The 27,015-nt window shown below is 42.0% G+C and overlaps 1 protein-coding gene across 4 annotated transcripts in view; it reads right to left on the minus strand.

Annotated features, from left to right (window-relative positions):
- Positions 1–2,360: 2,360 nt before the first annotated feature.
- Positions 2,361–27,015, minus strand: part of sox13 (SRY-box transcription factor 13) — a 51,988-nt gene continuing 27,333 nt past the window's right edge. For 3 of the 4 annotated variants that reach the window (XM_086291273.1, XM_086291274.1, XM_086291272.1), the window contains exons 2-14: positions 24,649–24,865; positions 24,411–24,513; positions 22,625–22,711; positions 20,255–20,427; positions 19,790–19,858; positions 19,545–19,659; positions 17,089–17,165; positions 16,354–16,519; positions 15,731–15,849; positions 13,098–13,203; positions 11,309–11,479; positions 8,970–9,186; positions 2,361–6,692 (exon numbers count right to left, since the gene is read on the minus strand). In XM_086291273.1, the coding sequence (XP_086147399.1) occupies positions 6,407–6,692; positions 8,970–9,186; positions 11,309–11,479; positions 13,098–13,203; positions 15,731–15,849; positions 16,354–16,519; positions 17,089–17,165; positions 19,545–19,659; positions 19,790–19,858; positions 20,255–20,427; positions 22,625–22,711; positions 24,411–24,513; positions 24,649–24,864 (1,905 nt within the window). In that variant the 5' untranslated portion in view covers position 24,865 and the 3' untranslated portion in view covers positions 2,361–6,406. The remainder of the gene's footprint in view (positions 6,693–8,969; positions 9,187–11,308; positions 11,480–13,097; positions 13,204–15,730; positions 15,850–16,353; positions 16,520–17,088; positions 17,166–19,544; positions 19,660–19,789; positions 19,859–20,254; positions 20,428–22,624; positions 22,712–24,410; positions 24,514–24,648; positions 24,866–27,015) is intronic. The other variant, XM_086291276.1, reaches the window with a different exon arrangement.

The raw sequence follows: 27,015 nt of genomic DNA on the forward strand, positions 1-27,015 counted from the left end.
TAACTAACCCAGCTGAGCGGCATACCTGAGTGTTACTTTGAATAATTAGGAATCTTATAAGGAAAGGACAAAACTCTGCTTATCGGTGCTCACGCCTTGGAGGGAAACCGGGACGGAGATTTTCTCTTCAATATATAATATAATATAATATATATATATATATATATATATATATATATATATATATATATATATATATATAACAACACCCAGCACGCCCCTGCGGGCGGTTTATCCTTCAAGCTCGGGTCCTCTACCAGAGGCCTGGGAGCTTGAGGGTCCTGCGTAGTATCTTAGCTGTTCCCAGGACTGCGCTCTTCTGGACAGAGATCTCCGATGTTATTCCCGGGATCTGCTGGAGCCACTCGCCTAGCTTGGGAGTCACCGCACCTAGTGCTCCGATTACCACGGGGACCACCATTACCTTCACCCTCCACATCCTCTCGAGCTCTTCTCTGAGCCCTTGGTATTTCTCCAGCTTCTCGTGTTCCTTCTTCCTGATATTGCTGTCATTCGGAACCGCTACATCGATCACTACGGCCGTCTTCTTCTGTTTGTCTACCACCACTATGTCCGGTTGGTTAGCCACCACCATTTTGTCCGTCTGTATCTAGAAGTCCCACAGGATCTTAGCTCGGTCATTCTCCACCACCCTTGGGGGCATCTCCCATTTTGACCTCGGGACTTCCAGGTTATACTCGGCACAGATGTTCCTGTACACTATGCCGGCCACTTGGTTATGGCGTTCCATGTATGCCTTGCCTGCTAGCATCTTGCACCCTGCTGTTATGTGCTGGATTGTCTCTGGGGCATCTTTACACAGCCTGCACCTGGGGTCTTGCCTGGTGTGATAGACCCCAGCCTCTATGGATCTTGTGCTCAGAGCTTGTTCTTGTGCTGCCATGATTAGTGCCTCTGTGCTGTCTTTCAGTCCAGCTTTGTCCAGCCACTGGTAGGATTTCTGGATATCAGCCACCTCCTCTATCTGCCGGTGGTACATACCGTGCAGGGGCCTGTCCTTCCATGATGGTTCCTCGTCTCCCTCCTCTTTCTTGGGTTTCTGCTGCCTGAGGTATTCACTGAGCACTCGGTCAGTTGGGGCCATCTTCCCAATGTATTCTTGGATGTTCCTTGTCTCATCCTGGACTGTGGTGCTGACACTCACCAGTCCCCGGCCCCCTTCCTTCCGCTTAGCGTACAGCCTCAGGGTGCTGGACTTGGGGTGAAACCCTCCATGCATGGTAAGGAGCTTTCTTGTCTTTATGTCAGTGGCTTCTATCTCCTCCTTTGGCCAGCCTATTACCCCAGCAGGGTACCTGATCACAGGCAGGGCGTACGTGTTGATGGCCCGGATCTTGTTCTTACCATTCAGCTGACTCCTCAGGACTTGCCTGACCCTCTGCAGGTACTTGGTGGTTGCAGCCTTTCTAGCGGCCTCTTCATGGTTCCCATTCACCTGCGGGATCCCCAGGTACTTGTAACTGTCCTCTATGTCTGCAATGTTGCCTTCTGGTAGTTCAATCCCCTCAGTTCTGACTACCTTCCCTCTCTTTGTTACCATCCGACTACACTTCTCCAGTCCGAACGACATTCCAATGTCATTGCTGTATAGCCTGGTAGTATGGATCAGTGAATCGATGTCTCGTTCACGCTTGGCATACAGCTTGATGTCATCCATGTACAGGAGGTGGCTGACAACTGCTCCGTTCCGTAGTCGGTATCCGTAGCCAGTCTTGTTAATGATCTCACTGAGGGGGTTCAGGCCTATGCAGAACAGCAGTGGGGACAGAGCATCTCCTTGGTAGATCCCGCACTTGATGGTGACTTGTGCTATGGGCTTGGAGTTGGCCTCTAGTGTTGTACGCCACATCCCCATTGAGTTCCTGATGAAGGCTCTTAGGGTCCCATTGATCTTGTACAATTCTAGGCATTCCAGTATCCAGCTGTGGGGCATTGAGTCATAGGCCTTCTTGTAATCAATCCAGGCAGTGCACAGGTTGGTCAGTCTGGTCTTGCAATCTCGGCTGACTGCTCTGTCTACCAGTAGCTGGTGTTTTGCGCCTCTGGTATTCTTGCCAATTCCTTTCTGTGTCCTGCTCATGTATTGACCCATGCATGTGCCTGTTCATCTTAGCCGATATGATGCCTGACAGGAGCTTCCATGTAGTACTGAGGCAGGTTATTGGTCGGTAGTTGGAGGGGACCGGTCCCTTCTTGGGGTCCTTGGGGATCAGGACTGTCCGACCTTCGGTTATGTATATATATATATATATATATATATATATATATATATATATATATATATATATATATATATATATAAATAAATAAATGTTTAAAAAAAGTCACACCAGACACAATTAACACAAGCAATTTTAATATCTTTTGAAAAAACAACAACAAAAAAAGCACAAAACTGTGAAAACATAGAGAAATGTACACCTTTAAATTACACAAGCTCTTATAAACAAAATAAAGTCTCTTTCTATATTTACATCAGCAGGGGTTAACGACAGGTGACTCCTCATCACGTCTCACTAAAATAGGATAAACATTTTAAACATGTCATTGATATCCATCTCTGTACACAAAAGCCAGCATCCTTACAACGAGCCCCAACCCCAAGGAGGTCTGCCACTTTGATTTGTCAACTTTGCAGTCAGCCAATGAAGGATTGAGCCAGTCGCACAAACTTTATGTTCAGTCAACAAGGTCACTGAATGATGAGAACAAAGGCACCAAAATTATCCTTGGGTCTAAAAGTTAAATTATCCTTGGGTCTTGCTACTTCCTGGCATGTTTCCAGGAAGTAGCAAGTCTATTTCGAGCTTTAGTTTATTCAGTGGATCAAAGAATAGAGCTGCTACATTTATAACGCATTCTATTCTACTCATCTGTTAAAAAATCTTTACTAACCTTTACTACTGCTACTTAAAAAGTTAAGGGTTTAAGGCAGCGGTCCCCAACCCCCGGGCCTCGGACCGGTACCGGTCCGTGAGTCGTTTGGTACCGGGCCGCGAGAGTTGAGGCTCAGGTGTGAAATGTATGGTTTTCAGGGTTTTTAATCGGTTTACAGCGTTATTTTGTCATCGTTTTTATCGTTAGCTCAGTTTTCCTGGGTCTTTTCACGTGTGTTATGAATAAATCTTCTTTTTTTCGGTACCGGTACTAGTTTTATTTTGTTGTATTTATCCGCGACACCTTAAAGGCCGGTCCATGAAAATATTGTCGGGCATAAACCGGTCCGTGGCGCAAAAAAGGTTGGAGACCGCTGGTTTAAGGTATTAAAAAAAAAAAAAAAGACAGATTTGTCTTCAGTCTGTTGATTTAGGAATAGAGGGAGTATGCAAAGCTGCTACTGTTAGCATTTCTCCAAAAGCAAGTCAGTCCACATGCTTTCACATTAAAAGACCCAAATTACTAGCATTACAAAGGAAATAAGTTTGGGGTATGGCCACACTGATTGACATGAAGCCACTTAATTCAAAGTTTTGACACAAAGCATGTGATGACATGATACGTGTAACGGGAAATGATAAAAGCTTGCCTTTATGCGTTTGTGTAGGCGAGGTTTTACTGGAGAATAGGCTAATTTACAACGGGGTGAGTATGACATTTACTTTTTTATTCCCCCATTCACACACTCCCTCACTAAACCATGTTTGTTTCTTTTATCCTTTTAACTTAAGTATATAACAAATAGTATACCATAGATGTGATCTATGGTACAGCCTGACATGTGGAAGTCTGTCCTTCCATTTTGGTGAGTGTTCCTAGTATTTTTTTGTCTTCTGCACGAATTGGCATTGTTTTTTGTTTTTTTTTGTTTGTTTTTTTTTTTTGGGGGGGGTTGCCTAAAAAAACCTAATTGGCAGTGTTAAGCAGTCAGTTACACCTGTCCATATTTGTAACTTGCTAGCCAAGCTTGCCAGCATTAGCTAATTACTAATTTAAAAGAAATAACATGGCATCAGTCACAAGTGCAAAACAAATGGGTAAAGTCCCAGTCCATCTTTTACATGCAGACTAACTGCAAAAAACCAAGTTTTGCTTTTTCAGCATGTTAAACTTGCTAAAGAATACACACTAGTAAGTGCTTACGAGGAGTAAATGATACTAAGGACGCAGGGATGATTATGGTGTCTGGAGTTCTCATTGCTAAATCTACCTTCCTTTTGCTTTGGGTAATATTATATATAAATTTTTATAGATAAACATTTGTTCCCATCATAAGGAAATGGGGGTTTTGTACCAATAAACAACAGCTCTCTCTCCAATCTGAGGCACAGGCTGTGTCCAAAACCACTCCCTAATTACTCTATACTGCACTCTCAGTTTACATCACACACACACACACACACATATGTGTATGAGTGTGTGTTAAATGGCATTGCACTACTCAACAATGCAAAATGAAGGTCAGTTGTCCAAAAACCTGCTGCTGACTGCTGTGTATAACAGATCTAAGGCAGGAGAGAAGCAGTGATTAGGGACACAGCCTCACAGTTTTGGGGATGATCTGCCTCTCTGTTACAGGAACAGGAACGTAAAAGATGATGAAAGGAATACTTTAGCCTTTTTAGATGAAATTGACAAACATTTTTAAAGATTAAAAAAAAGCATAGTGATAATAATGATAATAATAATAATAATGCTGCGAGAGGCTGCATCTCAGAAGAAAAACACAGCAGACATTTGGATACACAGATACGAGGTGTTCAACACGACATCCAGTAAACATGCAAAGAAGCAAACAGAGGTATAAAAAAATAGGATAGGCTGAAGTTAACCCACCATGCTGTGGAGAGGGCACTGATGGACACACGATGACAGCAGCATGGCTCAAACTAACAGTGAGATGTGGGAGGATGATGGTGAGGTTGCAGTGTTGATTAATTGTACGTTACTTTTGGGCAACAAGGCCTGTCCGACCAGAAAAAGACTTTTGAAAAAAGCACGTCCTGAACTACCCTGAATGAAGTCCTGCTTTATCAGCTCAAAGCTAGCTTTGCTTTTGGCTGGTGCTATATAAATCTATACACAGAAAAGATTGTCGTATATATATTTATATATGGCATGTCACTATTCTGGGATGCCCTTCCACTCCATACATAGAAAGCCAGAGATGGGAGGGCCCTGTGCACAACAGAGCGGCAGACATGACAATGGATTAGTTCAGATTCAGTATATAAGGAGAATCCTGTGGAAAGGTGAGTTGCAAAGTGACTTGTAGATCGGCAACAACTGCCAATTGGATGTGTAGAAAGGCTGATAGCTCAGATCGAACATGGATCATGCAAATTTGGGGAGAAGGATTGTTGAGATAAACCTTTAATGCTAACTCTCCAACTGGTGCAAATGCAGAATAAGAGTGTGCCAAACACAATCTGTGCTTTTTGTCGTTAGCTAGACTAAGTCAGAGAGAGAGAGTTAGCACTCTCAACGCTCACTGCACAGACTCAGGGAAGGTAGCAGCAGCGTCTGCTGGCCAGATGACTGAATCTCTCCCCCTGACATGTTAATACTGCTGCTGCCCTACCTGCTGTTTCAGCCCCCTGCAGGCTGTTTACCCTTTACTTTTAGTGCCTCACATTTGTGTGCAGTGATGAGCTTAAAGACTGAACATTTCTAACATAAAGCCTGAGTTACAAACGCACACACATTTAAGTGGCAGTGTGCATATAGGATATATTTTTTTCCGTCTTGAACCATCCTATGGCCCGAGGCAACTGTTACTGAATATGACCATTATTTTTTTAATCTCGTTAAGCACACAGTACTAAAACTGCTGAAATGCACCTTTAATCACCAAATTATTTTATCCCTCCAGTTTGATTTGTGGTGTAACTTAAATAGGATGTGTGGCAACAGTAGTAATAACCACTCTTCTCCAGCAGGTGGCAAAGCTGACATACTGAACCCCAGAGTGGCTGATCCTCAGCTGTCTGACAGGAGGAAACAGGTACTCTGCTGAACTTTTAATCAATCTGCTTTAATTCCAGTCCCTGTGGGGGCATTTTGTTTGCCATAAGTCAACATGGGGAGAAAACAAGAAGCAGAAGGGATTAAATGTTAAACCTTCATAAATATAACTCCAAAGTTTTGACACAAAGCATGTGATGACATGATACGTGTAACGGGAAATGATAAAAGCTTGCCTTTATGCGTTTGTGTAGGCGAGGTTTTACTGGAGAATAGGCTAATTTACAACGGGGTGAGTATGACATTTACTTTTTTATTCCCCCATTCACACACTCCCTCACCATTTCTTTAGTTCATCCTCCATTCCTCCTCTCTGACTGTCATTCATCAAAGAGCAACCCGCCCACCTCAGCTACCCTCCCCTCTCATCCTATCCCTCATCTTTAATTTTCCTTTTCCTGGCTCCTCTACCAGTTGCCTTTCTTTAGTCCGTTAGGAGCACCAGTTCCCCCTCACTCCTCTCTCCCCCATCACTTTCCTCTCCTTCGCTGTATGGCGGTCGCTCCCTCTTGCGTTCCCGCTCTCTCTCCCTAGGCAGAGAGGTGGGTGTGGTCTGTCCCTCAGCTCTGCGAGGGATGGGCGGGACTTGCGGCAGGTAATGCTCCAGTAGCGCGGGGTGAAAAGGCATGGTAGCGACAGAGACCGAGCTGCTACCCCCCGGGTACTGGCCATCACTGTGGGGGTAATGGATCTGCTGTGGCTCCGTTTGACTGCAAAGACAGGAAGTGACACGTATATTCAGATATTCTGAGGCATTTATTGTCAATGAAAAAGTTAATCAAGGGCTTTAAAATGCTGATATCCGGTTGTTCAGTCTGACGTCACTAGCCGTGTCTGGACCTAAACTCCGCTGCAGGTCCATATATCAAACGATCACTATGGCATTACTGAGAGTTGAAAAACTGTCTAAAGTCTTTCATCTTTAATAAAATGATCAGCGTTCTGCTCTACCAGGTGTAACAATTGAGTTTAACATCCAGGCATCCATGAAAACGGAATTTATGACATTTAACGGAGTTAGAAGTTAGCAGGGAGTTAGCTCGCTAGCTTCTATCTAAATACAATATAGCATGTCCTGACTGCGGGGTTTTGGAAACAAATTAAAACGTACAGCTCTGTTATCACTTTCAGCATAAATGAAGACAGAAAACTAAACAGCAGTGACGTTTGTAGGGTTACTGAAGTTGGGCTAGCTGGTATATAGCTGATGTGCTACGTGACCGCTAGCGACACAGCTATGTTAGCATAATATAAACAAGCTAACTTTTTTTCCACTCGATAAAAGTTAACGTGAGTGTTCTCGGTGATCAGGAACAAATGTAATTGCATGGCAGGATGCTGTAAAAGGACCAAACTTCAGCCAGGAGAACAACTTAGATAATCCATCCACAATATGAGGTTAGTCATTCATATACTGCTGCATGGGCTGGGCTGTAGTTACATCCTAAGGTTTTAAAAACTGAGCTTAAATAAATGATTAGTGGTAATAAAAGCCGAGGGAGGTCAACAGGGATCACTGACTGTTTTAGGAGCTTTTTGAGATCAAATAGAAGAAAATACATAACATTAAACATGTTAACAACACAAAAGCCATATTAAACGCAGACTACTTTAGACCCGGAAGTAGGATTCGTCGCGTCATCACTGAACAACCGGATTGACACAGTATCCCTTAGGAAACGGTGGTTACTGGTGTTAGTGGCAGGTCTCTAGTCCTGTGTGAATGGGGCTTGGCAATCAGTTAGATAGTGATTGGCAGCAACCATTCACCAACCAGCTAAACATCAAAAAGTAGAGTGTTTAATTTATTAGCTAAAGCTAGATATTTGTGCTAATCCCCCTCCAAACCAAATATGTTTAGTGTTGTTTAGCTAAGAGTTAGCTTAGCTTTGGTTTTTTAGGTAGTGCTAAGCAGGCAGTATATATAAACACAGATTACAATATCATGAGAGCTGTAACACCAGAGTGTAAAATGCATATATTTTAAAACTGGACGTTACATTTTCACGTCTGTGTTGTTTGTATGCGTGTGTGTATGTTTTGCTGCCATGGCAGCCGATCTGTTTCAACATCACAAGCGCTGATTGGGTGAAGCGTCTGTAGTCACGCTTCATGGCAGTAAGTTGTTTTTTGTAATCTATGTTTTAATAAACCACCTTTAATGGTTTAAAAAATTTTGACAAATATCAGATCGTTGTTTTGGATCATCTCCGAGCGGGCAAGGCTCCCGGAGCGCTCCCATTCGGCCATGCCGAATACTTGTCAACAGATCCTAAACCAGCAACCGAGTCTAAGGGTAAGTGCTCGAACAAGTCTGATCCGCAGCAACTCCACCTCTCCGTTTACAGGAGTTAAGGGTTCTGTTGCTGGTATCTTGGTGCGTGACACCACAGAGCACCTTTAAAGGTCCTGTTGGAGCCCAGGCCTCAACAGGTTAGAGCTGTTTTAACGCTAAAATGGTAAAACCCAATGGCACATTAGGCCGGTATTGTTCTCCTTCATAAGTATACGAGCCAGTCAGTCTACCAGTGTCTTCAATATGAAAGAAACAGGATTGAAGCTTTAGGCCAGTGTGACACCCTGATATTGATGTTTTGTTTCTATAAAGAGCCTAATAGAGGCTACATGTGCTAAAGCAAAGACAAACAAGAGTGAAACAGAAAAGCACTCCAAAACAACCACTGTTAACATTTCCAGCCTCCAACTCCTCCAGCTTAACTAGAAGGAGTTAGAGGGACCAATAGAGAGGGATTCTATTCATTGTCGAGGACACAGTGAACAGCCCAGCTGCAGTTGCAGTACTCCACTTTTGTTTGTGTCTTCAAGAATAAAGGAGGATAAAAAGGGGGGGCTTTGAGAGCTGCAAGCATTGTCTCCAGTGTGTGGAGGTGCAGCACAAACTCTTGTCAGGGGATTGAATTGTCAGTGTTTTTCTGCCAGGGACAAATTCTTTCGCAAGTTGTTTCTCAAAGCTGCTCAGACTCTACCTGTGCCCGTAGGTCCCTCTCTGTTCCTGCCGGCGGCTCTTCATCATGGCCTTGTACTCGCCCACCCGCAGCCGCCGTCCCTCCACTATGCAGGTCCGTTTGGGTCGGGGTTTGTATTTGTAATCGGGGTAGCGCTCCAGATGCTGCCTGCTCAGCCTCGCCTGCTCTTCGTAGTAAGGCTGCTTCTCCTGGTTAGACATGGCTTTCCACCGCGAGCCTACAGACAAAGACGCATCAACACAAAGGAGTGAGTTCATGTTCTCCAGCAGCAGAAGCTGTCATGGCTCGCCATGTTTCATTTCTTGTGGGGTTTTTGAAGCATTTGTCCCGTGTTTTATGTGCTACTCTGCCTGCATCTACATGTTGTCTTACTTTGGTAATTATCTTTCCTTGCACACCTTTTGTTATTTTACTTCCTTTTTGTCTCCCCTCCTTTGTAATCATCAGCCCTGCCCTCATTGTCCCACCTGTTCCCAATTAGATCCCTGTTTATTTATCCCGTCTCACCTTCAGTCTTTTTGTCACTCTTTCAGTTTTTCCATCTGTTTACTCTCCTGGATTCCCGTTTCTCGATTAACCCAACCTTGGAGTTTTCTTCCCCCTCATTGTTCTCTGCTGTAAGTTTAAGTAAGCTGCTGAAAGCTTGCCCTTTTGTTTGGTATCCGGTTTGCATTGTCCTTCATTCGGATCCTCCTTTTGTTAATCCATTAACAGAATGGTTATGCAAGAGAGGAAGCTTAAAATGCTTGTCGGGCCCACGTGGTTTCATTTTTGTTCTCATTCATTCAGATTTCGACAAAAAGTTTCAAGCAGATTTTATTCATTTTTTATGCACCTTTAAACTCCCATCAACATTCACTTATCTTAGATGATAGCTCTTTTCCTATTTGAGTCTTCCCAAGGACGCTGCTACAGTGTTAACATCAAAATATAACCAAAAAGAGGCTGCAGTAGCCCTCCTTCTGGATATTAGAAAAAATATCTCTTAATTATGAGGTTTAGTTATCGGGGTTTTACAGTCCTACCTAAATACAGCAATTTTCTTTTTTGGTTCGTCACAGTGGGGGACATTAGTGCCACTATTTTTAAGTCTTTCTTAAGAAGAGAAAGTAAAATTGGCGAAAGATTCAGGCCGTTAATTCTGGTACCTCTGCAGTCTAATTCATCACTGGTGATGAGCCCAACACTAACATCAGACTACCAGAATGTGTCATTTTTGCCTATTACTTTATTCTCCCAATTATTGGCAATAAAGTGAAAAAGAAATTTACTCTAACTGACACGTTCACATTTTTGGGCCATCACCCAAAATAAAGGGTTAGTCTATGCTGATGACCTAGACTCAGACGTCATACACGTGTTCCTTTACATTTTGGAAAGTTTATTTATCACTGCATTTACTGGTAACTCTCAAAGGATTACCTCAAGACTGAAGAAAACCTAAAAAGCTGCTGATTCCCCAGCAAGTTCCAAAGAATCTCATCTTTCCTTTCTAACCATTCTTTCACTTCATTTCTAAAAATATGCGTTTGTGTTCAGACTTGACTTAGTCATGCCCCTAATTTTTAACACTCAGAGTATTTTTAACCTGTTAAAATACTCTGAGTCTCTCTTTACAGAGAACATAAATCAAATTGTAGTGAATGGAGACTGCACTGATGCTGCCCTCAAAAAGATCCACACATCTAAATCTCATGATATGCAAAGCCCCGTTTCTTCGTGTTTTCTTTCCCGTTTCGTTTTTTAACTAACTATCTCGATCACGCTCTCTCACATTCACTGATATAAAGCGCCTTGAGACGACTTTTGTTGTGATTTGGCGCTATATAAATAAAATTGAATTGAATCTGACTGGTTAAAGCTAACTCATAGTATATGGTGATAGGCAGAATTACCTATTAGTTTCTGTGCCACAAACTACCTGATGCTTCCATAAAGGTTATTCAAAAGCAAACACTTTGAAATAATTCAAGGTCAAAAAGCAGCATGTTTAGGGTTGTGGTCAAAACTGTGTTTTTTGCATTGAAAGATAAGTATTAGGCAAGTAATCAGTACTATGTATTTAAGCAAATTAGTGGTTTTTATGTGTGTCTGTGTGAAAGATAGACACACAAACTCTCTACAATACAAAGGAATGTAAATGTTTGTTTGAGGGAAAGGGATTCATCCCTGTGTGTGTGTGTGTGTGTGTGTGTGTGTGTGTGTGTGTGTGTGTGTGTGTGTGTGTGTGTGTGTGTGTGTGTGTGAGAAGAAGCAGGTGGGTCTTTACTGCCTCACATGTGCCAGGCAGGGTCTCAGAATAGAGACATAAACCCACCCCTAACCACTGCTGCTCTCACCCAGGATCTTGCTGATGGAGGAGTTGTGCATGTCAGGGTAAGTTTGCAGGATCCTCCTGCGCTCGTCCTTGGCCCACACCATAAAGGCATTCATGGGTCTCTTTATGTGGCCTGAGGAGGGAGGCGGCCGTGCCTCAGCGTAGCCGCCTGGGACCGAAACGTTCAGGGTACCTACAGTAAACAAGGGTACAGGCTGGCTTGTAAATATGTTACAAATATATAGAGGAATAGCTATTTGTTTCTTGCTGTAAGTGGTGCATGTCTGAATATTAACCTTTTTTTCTTGCAACACTAAAATTGGTGAAAGTTTCTCTTCACCCACAAACATCCAATTTCATATGATTCACATTCTCCATCCTGACGTTTAAACCAAAGACAGGAGTTACTAAGCTTTACAAAGATAAGGTTATTACTTTGATGAAGCTAAATCTGAAGGTCTTGGATATTGTATTTTCATCTTTAAATGTCTGTGCCATATTCTGATGGCACATTAATAAAGCATGTTTGGAAGAAAACATTTCTGCTAATCGTGCTATTTCCCAGAAACAAACAACATTAAACAGGCTCTCCTGATTTAGCCAAGTGGTTGCTTTACCGAGATCAACATCTGAGTGACAGTAATGCCTTTGATTAGTATTTTTCCAATATGGAAGTAAGCTAATATTAGCTTGCATACATGAGCTTGCCTGGTTGCTTCTAGGCAATGCAGATGAGCATTTAGCTAGCTAGATTTTGACAGTGGCGCTTAGGGGAGCGATAAAACAGGTAATTTAATGGGCAGTATTGCAGACTATTAGCTTGGACAAAAGGGAGCCAGAATTCAAGTTAAAGTCACACTAGGTAATTAGCACCTTTTAGTGCTAAAATTAAAGTTAGCACTTGCTGTGTCGATTAGCTCTATAGTGTAATGATATAGGCATATGCCTAACATGTGGAAGGTTCCTGATTAGAGTTCAGAAGGAGACATTAATCTTTTAGAGTTTGCATCAGAGGTTACATTGGTGCAAAAAATCTGCCAAATCTAATATCTCTTGTGGTGACTCCTTGCAAATAAGCACAAAGTGCCTTGAGGTGTTTTGGTGCTATGTAAAAAACCTGAATTGACTTCAAAGAAACTTCTTCAGTGTTCACTTTGTGGCTTCTCTAGCGTTCTCATGCCTGCTAGCAATCTGTTAAATGGTAAATGGACTGGTTCATCTAGGGTTTGAGAGTAACGAAATTTCTATTCTCTGTATGTCCTGTACATGTGGCAGAATTGACAAATAAAGTTGACTTGACTTGACTTCTTCTATAACACCTTTCTACTCTACTTAAGCACTCAAACCACTTTACACAACATACCTCATTCACACATTCATACACATTTATACAAGCACTTTTTTAACTTAAACACTTTCTATGTAGCATTCACACACTTTCACACTCTGATGAACGCATCAAAAAGCAACTTAGGGTCCAGTGTCTTGCAGACTGGAGCAAAACTCCAACTTTCTGATTAGCAAATGACCTATTTTACCGTCCGAGCTAAAGCCACCCAATCTAATCTAGGTCAATCTAAACAGGTTATACTGCATGCTACTTCCATGGAGAAAAAAATGCTAATTTTAATAAAATGATATGACTCAATCAAATAAAATAAAATATTTGAATATAATGACAAAGATAAATGGATGGGTACCATAATGATATAATAAGCTATCAGGGCAGCGTAACAAATGTTGGTCTCATTACAACAACAACTTGGCAAAACACAGATAGGCATTAAACAGACTTTTTCAGGGATGCCTACCCTCAGAATCACTGCTGAGGTGGTCCTCAGTGGACGGCAGGCCATGTCTGTTCTCACCTCTCTCACTCTGAGACATCCTCTCATTGCGAGGAGAAACCTTAAAATCCTGCAGACATTAAAAGAACAAAAAGAAAAAACAAAGACATATGAACTCAGAAATGGTCTAAAGTCAGACAAATATTCACACACCAGCACAAAGAGACGATTTAAATTTGCACTGCAGTAAAAAAAAAAAAAAAAAAAAAGGTGACCTAATGTCGAAGAGGAGTGTTCATGGCACACGTGTTACACTGGAGTGCTATTTAAGGTAAAGACATGGCACGCTCACCATATCAGCCGCTGCTTAAATGCAGAGCTGTAAATGCAAAGACAGGAAATGACAACACTATGGAGGAGGAAGAATGGTATTTATTGTTGGAGGGAGGAAAGGTAAAGAAGACAAGGCAGGGACGGGAATGTGGCAACTCTGAATTTGCAAAACTACCACACCATCAGCGTATTATCTGTCGACCATTCCCCGCGCTGTAAAACGCTATTCATCCACATGCAGCGGTGTGAAGCGCAATACCAAAATAGGTCAGTCAACAGTATTGGTGTTAACACAGCCGCCAAGGCGAGATGGAGCAGGATAATGGAGGAGAGGAGGAGGAGGAGAAGGAGGAGAGCCACAGATTACAGTATTACTGTGGACAAAGAGACAGGGCAGGTGGCTCAGTCAATGCCACACTGAGGCCTTTGTGGTATTGTAAGGCTGCAACAGCTGTTGCTTAGGACGGAGCAGAGACCAAAGCTTTAGCCACCTTAAAGAACAAAAACGTAAGAACCCAATAGAAGACCATTTTCACAAGAAGCAAAACAAAATAAACAGCAGGTTCTCGAACAAAATATGCAATTTTGAGATAGTCTAGTAGCACTTACAAACAGCAGTTTACAGTTTACTCAGCTGACTTAAGCTGTAATAATGTGCTTCTGCATGTGGGTGCGGATCTATTGGATACTCAGGAGGAGCGCAGCACCATGTAACCCTAAACCAACCTCTAAATGTCGACCAGAGAAAGAGCAATACACCGTTTACATCAGGAGTCCATATATTTATTTTAATACAGCTAACGTAAACTGAGTGGTGTGATTAAGCACACAAACACAGTCAGTTCTGTACAACATTATGTGAAGCTGTGCTGGTTTAATTTCATAGATTTTAAATAAAAGATGGACGTCGGGTTGTGGAACTGGATAAATATATCAGCTACTTGTAACAAACAAAGAGAGGGACACACAGGTCTAAAGACCGATTGGCAACCTCCTGGCAACTTCCAGCAACCAGTGGTTATGAGGTGATCGCCAGCCTGCCTCGACTCAGGCGTTAGGCAGGTGGTCTGCGTTCTTAAAAAACTTCTGAATGCGAATGTTGCTGAAAGGTTAGCGTGTATATATATATATATATATATATATATATATATATATATATATATATATATATATATATATATATATATATATATATATATATATGTATTTTTAATCCACACTTATAAGCCAGTCAGAAGCGTTGGGAAAAATTATCCTACAGAATTTGTGATTTCAGTCCCTAGTTTTATTTATTAGATGTTTATTTTGTAAATTACAAGTTCATTAATTATTTATTATTGACAGAAGTTGGTGGAGACATGCAGAACTAAAAGATAGCTAATATTTAGATTTCTATGACTATGACTATGGTTCTGTGGCAACACTGCAAAAAAACAACACACTATGACAAAGGAATATGTGGAAGGATATCACCAAAGCAACATTAATCTGCGACATGTTTTTACTGCCCCCGTGTGGCCAGAACGGGGGCAGGTCTATGATCTAGACCAGCGGTTCCCAACCTTTTTTGCGCCACGGACCGGTTTATGTCCTACAATATTTTCACGCACCGGCCTTTAAGGTATTGCGGATAAATACAACAAAATAAAACCAGTACCAGTACCAAAAAAAAGATTTATTCATAACACACGGGGAAAAACCCAGGGAGTTAACGATATAAACTTTTTTTTTTTTTAAAAACGATAAAAACCCTGAAAACCATAAATTTCACACCCGAGCCTCAACTCTCGCGGCCCGGTACCAAACGACTCACGGACCGGTCCGTGGCCCGGGGGTTGGAGACCGCTGATCTAGACTTCACAAAGGCAACCCATCCATAGGAAAACACTGGGATGGAAGCACTTTTGTAGCTAGCTAGCAGAGACAAATTTAAAAAATAATATTGAGTTGACTGCCCAGTACAAATTCATGTGGTCTCGGACAGACGAAAAAATGAAAACAAATTGCAAAATATACTTGGGTGGCCTTCAGGATACCTGGGTGGGCCCTAAGTAAAGTCTATGTGTGGGAAACACTGTAAAGTGATGTGAAGAATTCTCAGGTAAGAGACTGAGATAATGCTACGACACAAAACACGTATTAAGTTTCTTTGTGTGTGTTTTGTGCATTTGTAGGCTATATGCCACAGTGTTACTAGAGATAGCCTACAGTGAAACCTAACCTAAAAATGGCACAGTATGTACAATGGCAATTTCCAGAACGAAGTCCGTGTCTTAAAGTGGCTCGAACACACCGCTCTAACTGGAGTTTAAACATTAGCTCACCGGCTTTCCACCAACTTCTCTCTCCCGGTCCCTCTCCCGCCCCGCACTGCCGTGGCTCCTCAGGAGCTGCTGGGCATCGTGGATAGCCTGGGTGACCACGTCGCCGTCTCCCAGGAAACCTGCAGACAAAAACAAAGCACGAAGAGGAGAGCACAAACTGAGGACCAAGATAATTATGATGATGAAGGAAAAGAAAATGAGACAGAGGAAGGTAAAGTGTCAGTTCTCATCAGAAGACCTCCTCTAGAAACACATCACGGATCTTATGAACAGTCACCTACAGATGATGATTAGTTTCATATCCTGCTGCTGGAAATGACAGTTGAAGAATGCAATCATCCTCTTGTGGAAAAAGACGACTGCACAAAGTTTTAATTCATTTCAGCCACTTGCTCAGTATTTACTGTATTTTATACAAAATAGAGAATAACTGTTTATGAGTATCTGAGCGTCCTTTATTAATGCTTAGTTTGTCGCACTAAAGTCAAAAAAGTTATGTTCGTTGTGCTCAGTCTCCTTAAATCAACAGTGAATAGATCTACAGGAAATATGATGTGCTGCAGGTTAACGTCAAATGCTTTAATGCTTTACCATGCAAAGCAGTGTGACTGTGTGCAACTCACTGAGCGCAGATCGTGGTGGACTGTGGGAGATCTCTCTCTGGAGATCTCTGGGTCTGTATGCCCCCTGCAGCGCCAGTGATCCCAGCTCCAGGCTCTGTGGACTGGGTGTCTTCCCCAGCTCCAGACCCTTGGGCTTGGAGGTCAGGTTCAAGGGCTGACTTGCTTCCTAAACACACAGCAAGAGCAGATGAGCAGGGGTGGGGCTACTTCGACATATTCAGGTGAAACCGCAAAGGCCAAGGGTGTGCGTGTATTCCAGCTATGCACGGCACATTTGGCATGTCGGAGCAGATCTGTCACACCTTTGTAGTATTTTTTTTAGTCTTTTGTCTTCAAGTTATCCTCCTCCTCTCTTCCCTTTTGTTTATTTAAGCTATGTTGATCTATCCCTGCTTGAGAACCTGCCGTGCAAACACGAGTCGCACTACATTTACACACACACACAAGCACACACGCACGTCGAGAAAACACACACCTATGGCCACACACATTAAACCTTCAACAGAGGGTGTGGTGTATTCCTAAAGCTTTTCAGCCTCCCAAATACCAGAAAAGGATATTATTTGTTCGCTCCAGAAGACTTCACTTTCTTTAAGCTTCCTAAAACCACACACATGCAGAAGGTACGCACACCATACAGCAAGCAAACACAGCCATAATTCCCTGACTTCTCAGTAATGTGCTCATATAAAGAAGTGAGTTGGACAAGGTATGCACAATAAAGTGATACTGTACCTGTCGGAGGGAACCACTGCTTCTCTTCACGGGGGTGGGGTGAGTGTTTGACAGTAGCTGCATGGAGTAGTCCATAGCTGTGAAAGGTTAAAATTAAAAATAAATAAATGACCATTCTTAATGCATCGATTTAAGGGTTAAGAACGAACAGCAGTTTTAGACAGAACCAAGTTTAAAAGTAAAACTATTAGCATTACTATTATCATTAGCCTGTTAAAAAAATTGTTTAGTTACCATCCTAACGGACCAAGCAACATGCTAGCATTTTATGGGTAAAATTAGCTTCACTGTAAAGCCTGTTGCAGACACTGACAGCTGGAGCCACAACAGCCAAGCAGCCTTCCATGGCTGGGACTCATGCTCAGCTGGTGTAGTGCACTGTAAAGGCTTAGTGGTAAAATCCACGCAGTCATCAAAACATATGCACGGACCCTCGCCCTTGATGTCACGTGGACCCATCAGACCCAAGCGGACCACAGCAGACGTGGAGAGTATACTCAGAGCTTAAGAAAAAAGGACATTAGCCTAATTTTGTTAAGCTCAGACACATGATCAATAGCATACTTGTAAAAACTAAAATGTTATGTGGCCTTTTTATGTAGCGCAGGTGTTTATTTCAGCTCTTCACCTCCATTAACTTGCACTCACTGAGGACTATCTAGGATGAAATGCAAAGACTCTAATCTGGCCCAGTGGACGGCTTTTGAAAGTGTGAAGGAAGACATAGACTCTGGGCTTTTAACGGTATTTTCATAAGTTTTACAGCTTTTCCTATTGAAAAAAACCCACCCCATCCCAACACTGCCATACACGCCACACCAAAGTAATTAAAGTGGTTTCTTTGTCTTTGTTGGACATCCCTGTCCTACAGCCTTACATTCATTTTAGCATTTAAATGTTCACTTCCAGCATCATTAGCCATGAATCCACCATAATACGAAGGCAGTTTGTTTATACAGAATATCGAGTGCAGAGGATAAGGCAATATCACCTCTCCAATGGCAAATCTCAAACTATTGCCAAGATAAATTTGTGATATAGCATTTATTCAGCTAAGGTTGAATAATAACGTGAGTAAGTGATACAGTCATTCTGAGACAGTAGATGTTTTGTTACAGTTTGAGAATTAACATAATTTGCGCATGGCCAAGTGGGAGTTGCAGGGAATGTCCCCAAAATACAATGTCCAGTTGATACGTGAGGTTACATGCAAATGTCCAAACAAATAAAAGATCTGAGCAAAATGAAAGCAAAGGGCTCAAAGTTTCACTCCATGCATATTGTTTTTAAAAACGCTCTGGTTACTGCTGACCTCTTCTACACAGCCCAGCACTCCGACACATTTTACATTCATGTGTCAAAACATTCAGAGCCGCTCACGCACACGTGCGCTTCTCGATATAATGGCTATCCTTAAATTCCACCTACACTGTTTTAAAGACTGGCCTTGTGTCTTTAAGTTTGAAAAGATCCACAAGCACAGCTTTTAAGGCTGGTGAAAGCAAGCTTCTACAAAGCTGTGGCGTTCGAAGCCGTGGCCTCAATAGCCTGCTAACTGTACAAGCATACGTGTTTGAAAGGTACATTCAAGCACTGTTGCACTGGAGTCTCACGGATGCCTTTCTAGTTCCTATAAAATAGCCCCTGAGTTGAAGTACATAAACACTCAGGGATGGCAACTTATGGAGCTGTACTGATGGAGATATCTTTTCAGCACAAAGTTTCTGGCCTTCAAAGCTTGCAGTCATTGGTAAGTAGAGTGTTCATTCTTCCCACACAACAGGGTGCATAAGAAAAGGCTTTGAATGAATTGACAAAACACAGTGTTCACTAAATCAAGGGAATCCTTGGAGGATTATTAGCAGGTCACAGCAGTATTTGAAGAAGAATGTAGTATACAGCATGACCTTATTGAACCCTCCAGAAATACTTTGATTTGCTGGGAGTTTCTCTGACTAAAATGGACCATCAGTGTCAGTGTTGTGTTTATTACTCAGTAAAAGTAACGTATTACACATGATTCATTACTTTTTTTAACCCAAGGAATAAAGTAATGCATTACTCTGTGGAGGCAGAATGCCCTTCACACAGGTCAGCCCAGAGGTTGTTAAAGGACACTTCTCTGAAAGTTACTTTATACGGTTGCAAACATGTTTAAATATGACTGATGGATTAAAGATTACATAATGTTAGAAAGAATATTACCTTGTTGTTGCCGTCATAACTTTCCAGTGTTTCAAAAGCCTGCCTGCCATTGCTAGAAATGTCTGCAGTGTTTGCCTGATATTCCTTAAAATTACGGATACAGAGCGGTGTTCCTAGATCCCACAGCCTGAGTCAACAACTCTGCCCCAACAAAGCAGCTCCGAGCTTTCTTTTAATGCTGCACTGCTGTCAGCCTGCATATGAAAAAATAAATAATAATAAAACTGAAACCTTTCCACTTGATTACTCACTCGGCTTGCAGGGGATCGGTTGCAGTGGCAAGGTCATCTGGGGGTCAGAGTTGACCTGGAGGGGTTGGGTGGTGGGGTGGAAAGCTGGAATCATCACGTAGGGCATGTTCACCTGCTGGGACAGAGCAGGACACGTGCACATTACAGACAAGCCCCATCCGTCTCACACATTCATTTATTAATCTCCCACTCTGCTCCTTGAAGTGATTCAGGAAGATGTGCGAAAGGTCGTGAGAGGAGCTGACCTGGATCTGCTGCTGAAGCAGGTTGATCTTGTGCTGCTGCTGGATGAGCTGCTGCTGCTGCTTGGCGATCTGAGACACAGAAAAACGAGACACACAACAAGTGAGCGCTAGCCTGTATAAATTCTAACGATCAGCCATGACGCACGCATGCGGCGGTTCATTTATTCCCAGAAAAAAGCTGGCGAGTGCGTGCGGTGTTCTCCTTCTGTGGACTTGTGTGAAAAAAGGCACATTAGACAAAGATCTTTTTTCAATTTCGGCCATCTAATTTGCCTAGTGTTTGTATGGAGCAAGAACACAAGCACCAGTGCACACAGGGGCTTTTCGTCTGTTTGGTCAGAAAGGCCCTTTATATTCTTTATCAAGATAATACACAGCAGAGAGACAGAAATTTGTTTTGAGATGTCCACATGTTTGCATGTTCTGTTGAACTGGGTGAGTGATGCAAAGATCTGGTAGAGATACCTGTTCTTGCTGTTGCCGAGCCAGCTCCATCTGCTGCTGCTGTTTCTCCAGCAACAGGGCGGCCATGTTTCTCTGCTCAGAGTGGGCTCCCAGGAGCTGCTCCCTCAGACCACTCAGCTGGTTGATCATCATCAACAGCTGGAGCTCCTTCTCTGCCAGAGATTCGGGGGTACCTGGTGGGAGGAGTGGGAGGCTTTGTGTTTTTATGCAGGATAAGGCCGTTTTTTTTTTTTATTCCTTCTTATTCCGTTTTTGCTTTAGTAATGTCTCCAACTATCACCATTATTATACCGGAGGGATAAAAAAAAATACTATTCTCTTCTTGTTCTTACAGTTTTGTTATATAACCTCTCATGTTTTCCCATTTTTCCCACAAAATTTCTCAAAACATGAAGCTTTTCTTCTCTTTATAAAAGAAAAATCATATTTTTATGGTGAATAATATTTTTCAGTTTTACAAAAAGATATTTTTGCTTTTATTAAATTAAATTTCACAAAATACAAAACTTTTGTCATTTTTATGAGACTGAGAAAAATTTCTTGTAATTACCTAAAAAGGTAATTTTTTCCTCCACAAAACAATATTTTCAGCAAAGTTTTTAATGTTAAACTTTCCCTCTTTTAAAAACATCTTGTTATAATAACAAACTTCTCAATCTCACAAAAACCTTTCTAACTTTCACAGGATCATTTTCAAATGTAATATCTTGTCTTTTATCTCCTCACACCCTCCGTGGGTCAAGTTTCACACATTCAGAAAAACCAAAATCTCAAAGAAAAAAACCTGAAGCTTCTTCGTAACATGTTGCTTTATGTTTCCTATATTTCAAAATCAATTGCTATCTTGTAATCTCATAACTGCTAGAAAAGGATGTTGAAAGGGTTGAAACTGATAAGCATCTTTTTTCCCCATTTTGCAGAAACAAGCTGTTATACCAAACTGCTTAGATCAGAAACTGTAGATAATGTTTGCAGGACAGACGCGTCCTCACTATGAAAATGAATCTTTCATCGCTGCCAAAACTACAAAGCCAATTCCAAAAATGTGTCAAATGTAAATCTCATAAACTTGTCTTTTATTCACTGTAGAGACACATTAAATGTCTGAGCTGAGAAACTGTAAAACTTCAAAATATCTCACATCTCAAAAAAAAGTTGGGATGGGAGCACCAAAGCTGGGGAAGCACTTTCCAGTTAGGTTAACTGGCAGGAGGTCAGTAACATGACTGGTTATACAAGGAGCATCTCAGAGATTCCAAGAAGTACATCAGAGGATAACAAATCTGTAAAAAAACTGCAGCTACAGATTTCAGAATAATGTTTCTGAATGCAAAGTCAGAAAGATTATAAATATACATAATATCATTAAACGATTCAGCGATTCTGGAGGATTCTCTGTGTACAAGAGACAAGGCAGGAGGCCACCTCTGAATGCTCGTCTATCTTCGGGCCTTCTGAAGCTGGACTGAAGCAAAGCGCAAAACTGTTGTTAGATCAGACAAATCGAAATTCTGAAAATCACAAATGCCACTTCCTCTGGTCTAAAAATGAGAAGGACCATCCAGCTTGTTATGAGCAAGCAGTTGAAAAGTTTGCATCCCTGATGGCACAGAGGTGAATTTATCAGTTTGCACATCTGGAGAGGCACAACTAATGCCTCAAGGTAAAACAAAAAACGCTGAAAAGAAGACCCAGGACTGCCGAGCAGCTAGAGTCTGCTATCTCTCTGCTCAGTTCTACCAAGTGGTAAACATGGTGTGGCAAATGTGGGTTTATGATAATCATTACATTCATGTGCAAACAAATACTAAAAAAAGGGATCAAATAATTCAGTGAAATGATTGAGATAACAGCAGCACACATGTGCTGTGAGTGTGGTTATATCAGTGAGACGGGCACAGTGACAGCCAGCACTGGATTTCACTGGTGTGTGTGTGTGTGTGTTATCACTGTACATATGATAAATATTACATTGTTAACCCCAGAACACACACACGAGTTTTGTAACGCCATCACTACACTTTGTCCTTAATGTAAATATGTAAGAAAAATTTCCCCTTGTGGGACAATTAAAGGATTATTCTATTGTATTCTATTCTATTCACTTTCGCATGGGTGAAAATTTAGGGTTAATTAAGCCTTCACACACACACTGGTTATGTTTTACCTTTAAAAAGAGGTAGAAGAAGAAATATCTACATATCTTCCATCTAAATGTCAAACCAATGGTTTGCCACATGCTGCTGTATGCACCAAGCTGTTATATATGATGCTTTTAAATTGATAAAACAAATGAGAAATAGAATAGAAAAGCTGTAATTCATACGGTCTAATTGTATATGTACAACATTTGTAGTGTTTGAAACTAACCTTTCAGCTGTCCTGACCCCACTGTGCTTTTATCCAGGAGTTTGTCCTTCCAGTCAGCATTCAGCAGCTTCTCAATGGTAGGCATCACTGTTAAGAGAACACTAATGGTACTCAGCGGGACCGCAGTGGGCAGCAGTAGATGGCGTGAAAAATATATTCTGTCAAATAAAATACATCTAACACTAAACTACTTTCTGAGCCTCTCTTCTGCTTTTCTAATGGCATTGATTGAAGAAGACGTTTGAGGTGTCGAAGGGCAGAGGTTGTTTGTGCATCAGGGAGAAGTTCTGAGTGTTTGAGTGGATCAATATTTGGACAGAGAACAATTCAAGGTCAGTGACTGGAGCAAATTTGAGAAAGATTTAAGGCAAGGAGTGCAGGCTGGTTAAAGACTAGAGGGCAACGAGAGTCTTGCACGCGGCTCAGAGAGAAGCCCTTCACTCCCGACCAAAGAAATTGAACACAATCACACATACAAAAAAAAAAAAAGCCCCTGAACTCGTTCAGGAATCCAAACAACACCCCCGCTTTGTGAGACAAACCATCACTTCCACACATCGATTTTAAGCAGACTGCATTGTTTAATGCTGAATAGCAGCAGAATGTAGCGCTCTCAAACACGTAAGATATGGAGTCATCAAAGTCTGAGATGGGAAAATTATATGGACGTGTGTGCGAGTAAGAGAGAAAGACTCCCACAGAAGGTAATAACACTGAGGTGCAGAAAAGAGAAAGGCTGAGGGCTGAATTGATACTGTCTGAAATCCAGTAAATACTGAGGCAAAACTGTTAAGTGCCAATCCGACTACATGCTAACATCCAAACAGCTTGGATCTAAAACGTTACTCTCAAGATACACAACTGACAATTTTAATGAACTTAAGTATTTATGCCTTCCTGAGCCTGGTTTTATATTAATAATAATAATTAATAATAATATATTATAAGTTTCTTCCTGTTAAAATTGAGTTCTTCCTTCCCACAGTTGTCTAATCCTGGTTTGGCTACTAACCGTACGACCGTTGCTGTAAACTGGCATTATACAAGCAAAACACACATTCAATATTTGCATAAAACACGAGTCAAAAATGACATACTTTACATGTCAGTGACTAAAGCTTGTTTTGCTAAGCTTATACTTTCAGGCCTCATGCTTGTAGGCAGGCGTGACAATGATATCATCTAATTGTCGGTATCTGGCTGTCTGCGAGTATTTGTGCTGTCTCTTATAAAACTGGGAAAATATTCTTTGCAGAACATTTGTAAGTAAAATTAATGTATGTATAAAGTACTTTGCTAAATTGACTTAGCAAGTTTCAATGACTAACATTAGGGCCACCCTGTTAAATGAAATGCTCCTGGTAAATACTCGACATTCAACCCCAAATTGCTCCTAATAGCAGGACAGTTTCTTTCCTTCTTGGGAGGTTGACCTTGTTCTTTATTCCGATCCCTGTGAGCTGTTGCTACAGCAACAACAACTCTACTGGGGGTAAACAGATAAAACCAGCACAAGACATCAACCCATAATGGTACAGTCAGTCACCAAGTAAATTATAAATAAGAGTATGATACAAATAAAACTTTCTCTTGAGTTAAAAACCGCACGCAATCAAACAATCAAGAAATAATAAAACTAGCAATGAATCCTATAATTACATATTATTAATATGTATTAATTCAATAGGCTAATGAACATCAACACCATGGCAGACAGAACTGACTCTCGGTTTGCACCTCTGTGGTTGTAAATAAAGTTTTGAAATGGCGTTTGCTTTTGACAGACCTTCTTTCAAGTTGGATTGTCCCTCTGATCGATCATGCATCCTAGGTTCCTTCAGTCCCATGGGGCTCTGTCTGTGAGGCAGGTCCTTCCCTGGAGATCCCTCCTGTCAGGACAGAAAAGAGAACCTCAATTAAAATCTCACCAAGAACATGCAAATATACTTTATATTTTGATATACCAATCTATGACACATTGTTGACTTCCTAAAATTCCCTGTCATGCCTTTCGTAATCCTTACTGAAGGGGAGCGAGACAGTGGTGGGGTCAACTGGCGAGCCTCGAGGGGCTGAGTTCCTGACCAATCACGCGAAGGAGACGTTTTACGAAGTTCGCCGCTGGTATCCATTGCAGCCCCTCCCCCAGAGTCTTCACGTTCTACTTTGACACCAACGCCTGCCATGTTGACATCCCCACTGGAGTGAATGTGAAGTGCTGGAGGGCTGGGCTCAACCATTCTGTTGAAAGACAAAAAAAAATACACAATACTAGCTGTCATTTGGGTGTGGTGAGGTTTGGGCACTGGGTAATCATCTCCCAGTTCTAGATTTGGGAGTAAACATATTGACAGCAAAGAAGAAAAAATAATAGAAAATTTGTTGGTGGAAAATTTCATCCCTTGCTGTTCAGATATTTTATTTAGACTAAAGCTAAGGATGAAAAAGGAATCCTTAGAGGTGTGTCGGCAACTGGGCTAGAGACTCTTACAACTATGAAGCTTTATGAACGGTCATAGGGAAAATAAACAATATGGTCTTAAACAGAAGTTTGTAATCAAATACTGCTATAGAGCATGATTAAAGCAAAGAGGTGTAAGCTGTGAATAATAAATAATGAGTACTATGAGCATTTATACTGGATACCAACACTTATGCGATCTTTTACTCCAAAAATAATTCGGTTTAGCTGTTTCCCCATTATTTTGATTGCTGTTACTTTTACAGGCATGCACACAAATATTCTACCTCTCAGATAGCCAAACCATTTGGTTGCCATTTAGGGTTTTGGATATTCATTTTTGTTCGTTTGTTTGTTTTGTGACATTTACAAGGTTCAAGGTTCAAGGTTCTTTATTTGTCACATGCATAGTTATACAAGTATAACACACAGTGAAATGTAGCCTGACACGCTCCTCGACATGTGCAAAAATGGGGGGGGGGGGTGTAGAGGAAGAACATTATATATATATATACAGACATATAGTATGTACACTGGGTGAATGTGCAGTAGTAGCAGCAAGCAGGTGAATTCTGTACATTAATATGAATAGACATCTGACTATTTTACAGGATAGACAATATAAATATATTTAAAATTAAAGGAATTGAAGTGTACATTGTGCCTTGGTTTAGAGTGTCTGGAAGAGAGTCCTGTCTCAGTCAATTATAGATGATGTGAGAGGGCGGGTGTGTGTGTTTAGGGCACGGATGGCTTGGGGATAGAAGCTCCTCTTGAGTCTCTCTGTCCTTGCCCGGAAGATGCGGAACCTTCTACCAGATTGCAGAAGTTGGAACAGTTTGTTGCCTGGATGGGACGGGTCCTTCAGTATCTGCGCTGCTCTAGTCCGGCATCTCCTGGTGTAGGTGTCCTGAAGCGGGGGGAGAGCAATCCTGCAGCAGCGTTCTGCTGTACGGATCACTCTCTGGAGAGCTTTTTGGTCCTTCACACAGCTGTTCCCAAACCACGATGTCATGTTCTGTGTGAGGATGCTCTCCACAGCGCCTGTATAGAAAATCCTGAGGATCTTTGGAGAGACCCTGAACTTCCTCAGTTGTCGTAGGTGATACAGGCACTGCCTAGCCTTTTTGGTCTGGATCTGAATGTGGGCAGCCCATGTCAGGTCTGAGGAGATGTGGACACCAAGATACTTGAAGGACTGCACCCTCTCCACTGGAGCTCCATTGATGATGATGGGCTTGTAGTCTCTGTGCTGACCCCTTCTGAAGTCCACCACCAGCTCCTTGGTCTTGCTGACGTTCAGCTGGAGGCGGTTGTCCTGGCACCACGATGCCAGATTCTTCACTTCATCCATGTAGGCCGCCTCATCGTTGTTGGAGATGGCACCCAACACCACTGTGTCGTCAGCAAACTTCACAATGGTGTTGGAGCCATGGGTGGCCACACAGTCTGAAGTGTAGAGGGAGTAGAGCAGTGGCGAGAGTACACACCCCTGAGGGGCTCCTGTGTTGATGGTGATGCTGTTGGAGAAGCACCTGCCCACCCTCATCACCTGAGTTCTGCCAGTGAGGAAGTCCAACACCCATGCACACAGACGGCTGTTGAGTCCCAGATCCCTCAGCTTTGTGAACAGTCTGCAGGGCACTATTGTGTTAAACGCTGAACTGTAATCAACAAACAGCATTCGCACATAGTTACCCTGTTTCTTGTCCACGTGGCTGAGAGTGGTGTGTAGGACGTGGGCGATGGCATCCTCTGTGGATCTGTTGGATCTGTAGGCGAACTGCAGCGGATCTGTGGTGTCTGGGATGGAGGAGGAGATGATGTTCTTCAGCAGCCTCTCAAACACCTTCATTACTACCGAGGTCAGTGCAACTGGCCGGTAATCGTTCAGGGATGAGGGTTTGCTGTTCTTGAGCACAGGGATGAT

The sequence above is a fragment of the Aulonocara sp. 'chitande type north' Nkhata Bay genome, linkage group LG5 (genome assembly GCF_057382095.1).
Source record: "Aulonocara sp. 'chitande type north' Nkhata Bay isolate Kocher_YH1m ecotype deep benthic linkage group LG5, A_spYH_male_GT1.1, whole genome shotgun sequence".
Lineage (NCBI taxonomy): Eukaryota > Metazoa > Chordata > Actinopteri > Cichliformes > Cichlidae > Aulonocara > Aulonocara sp. 'chitande type north' Nkhata Bay.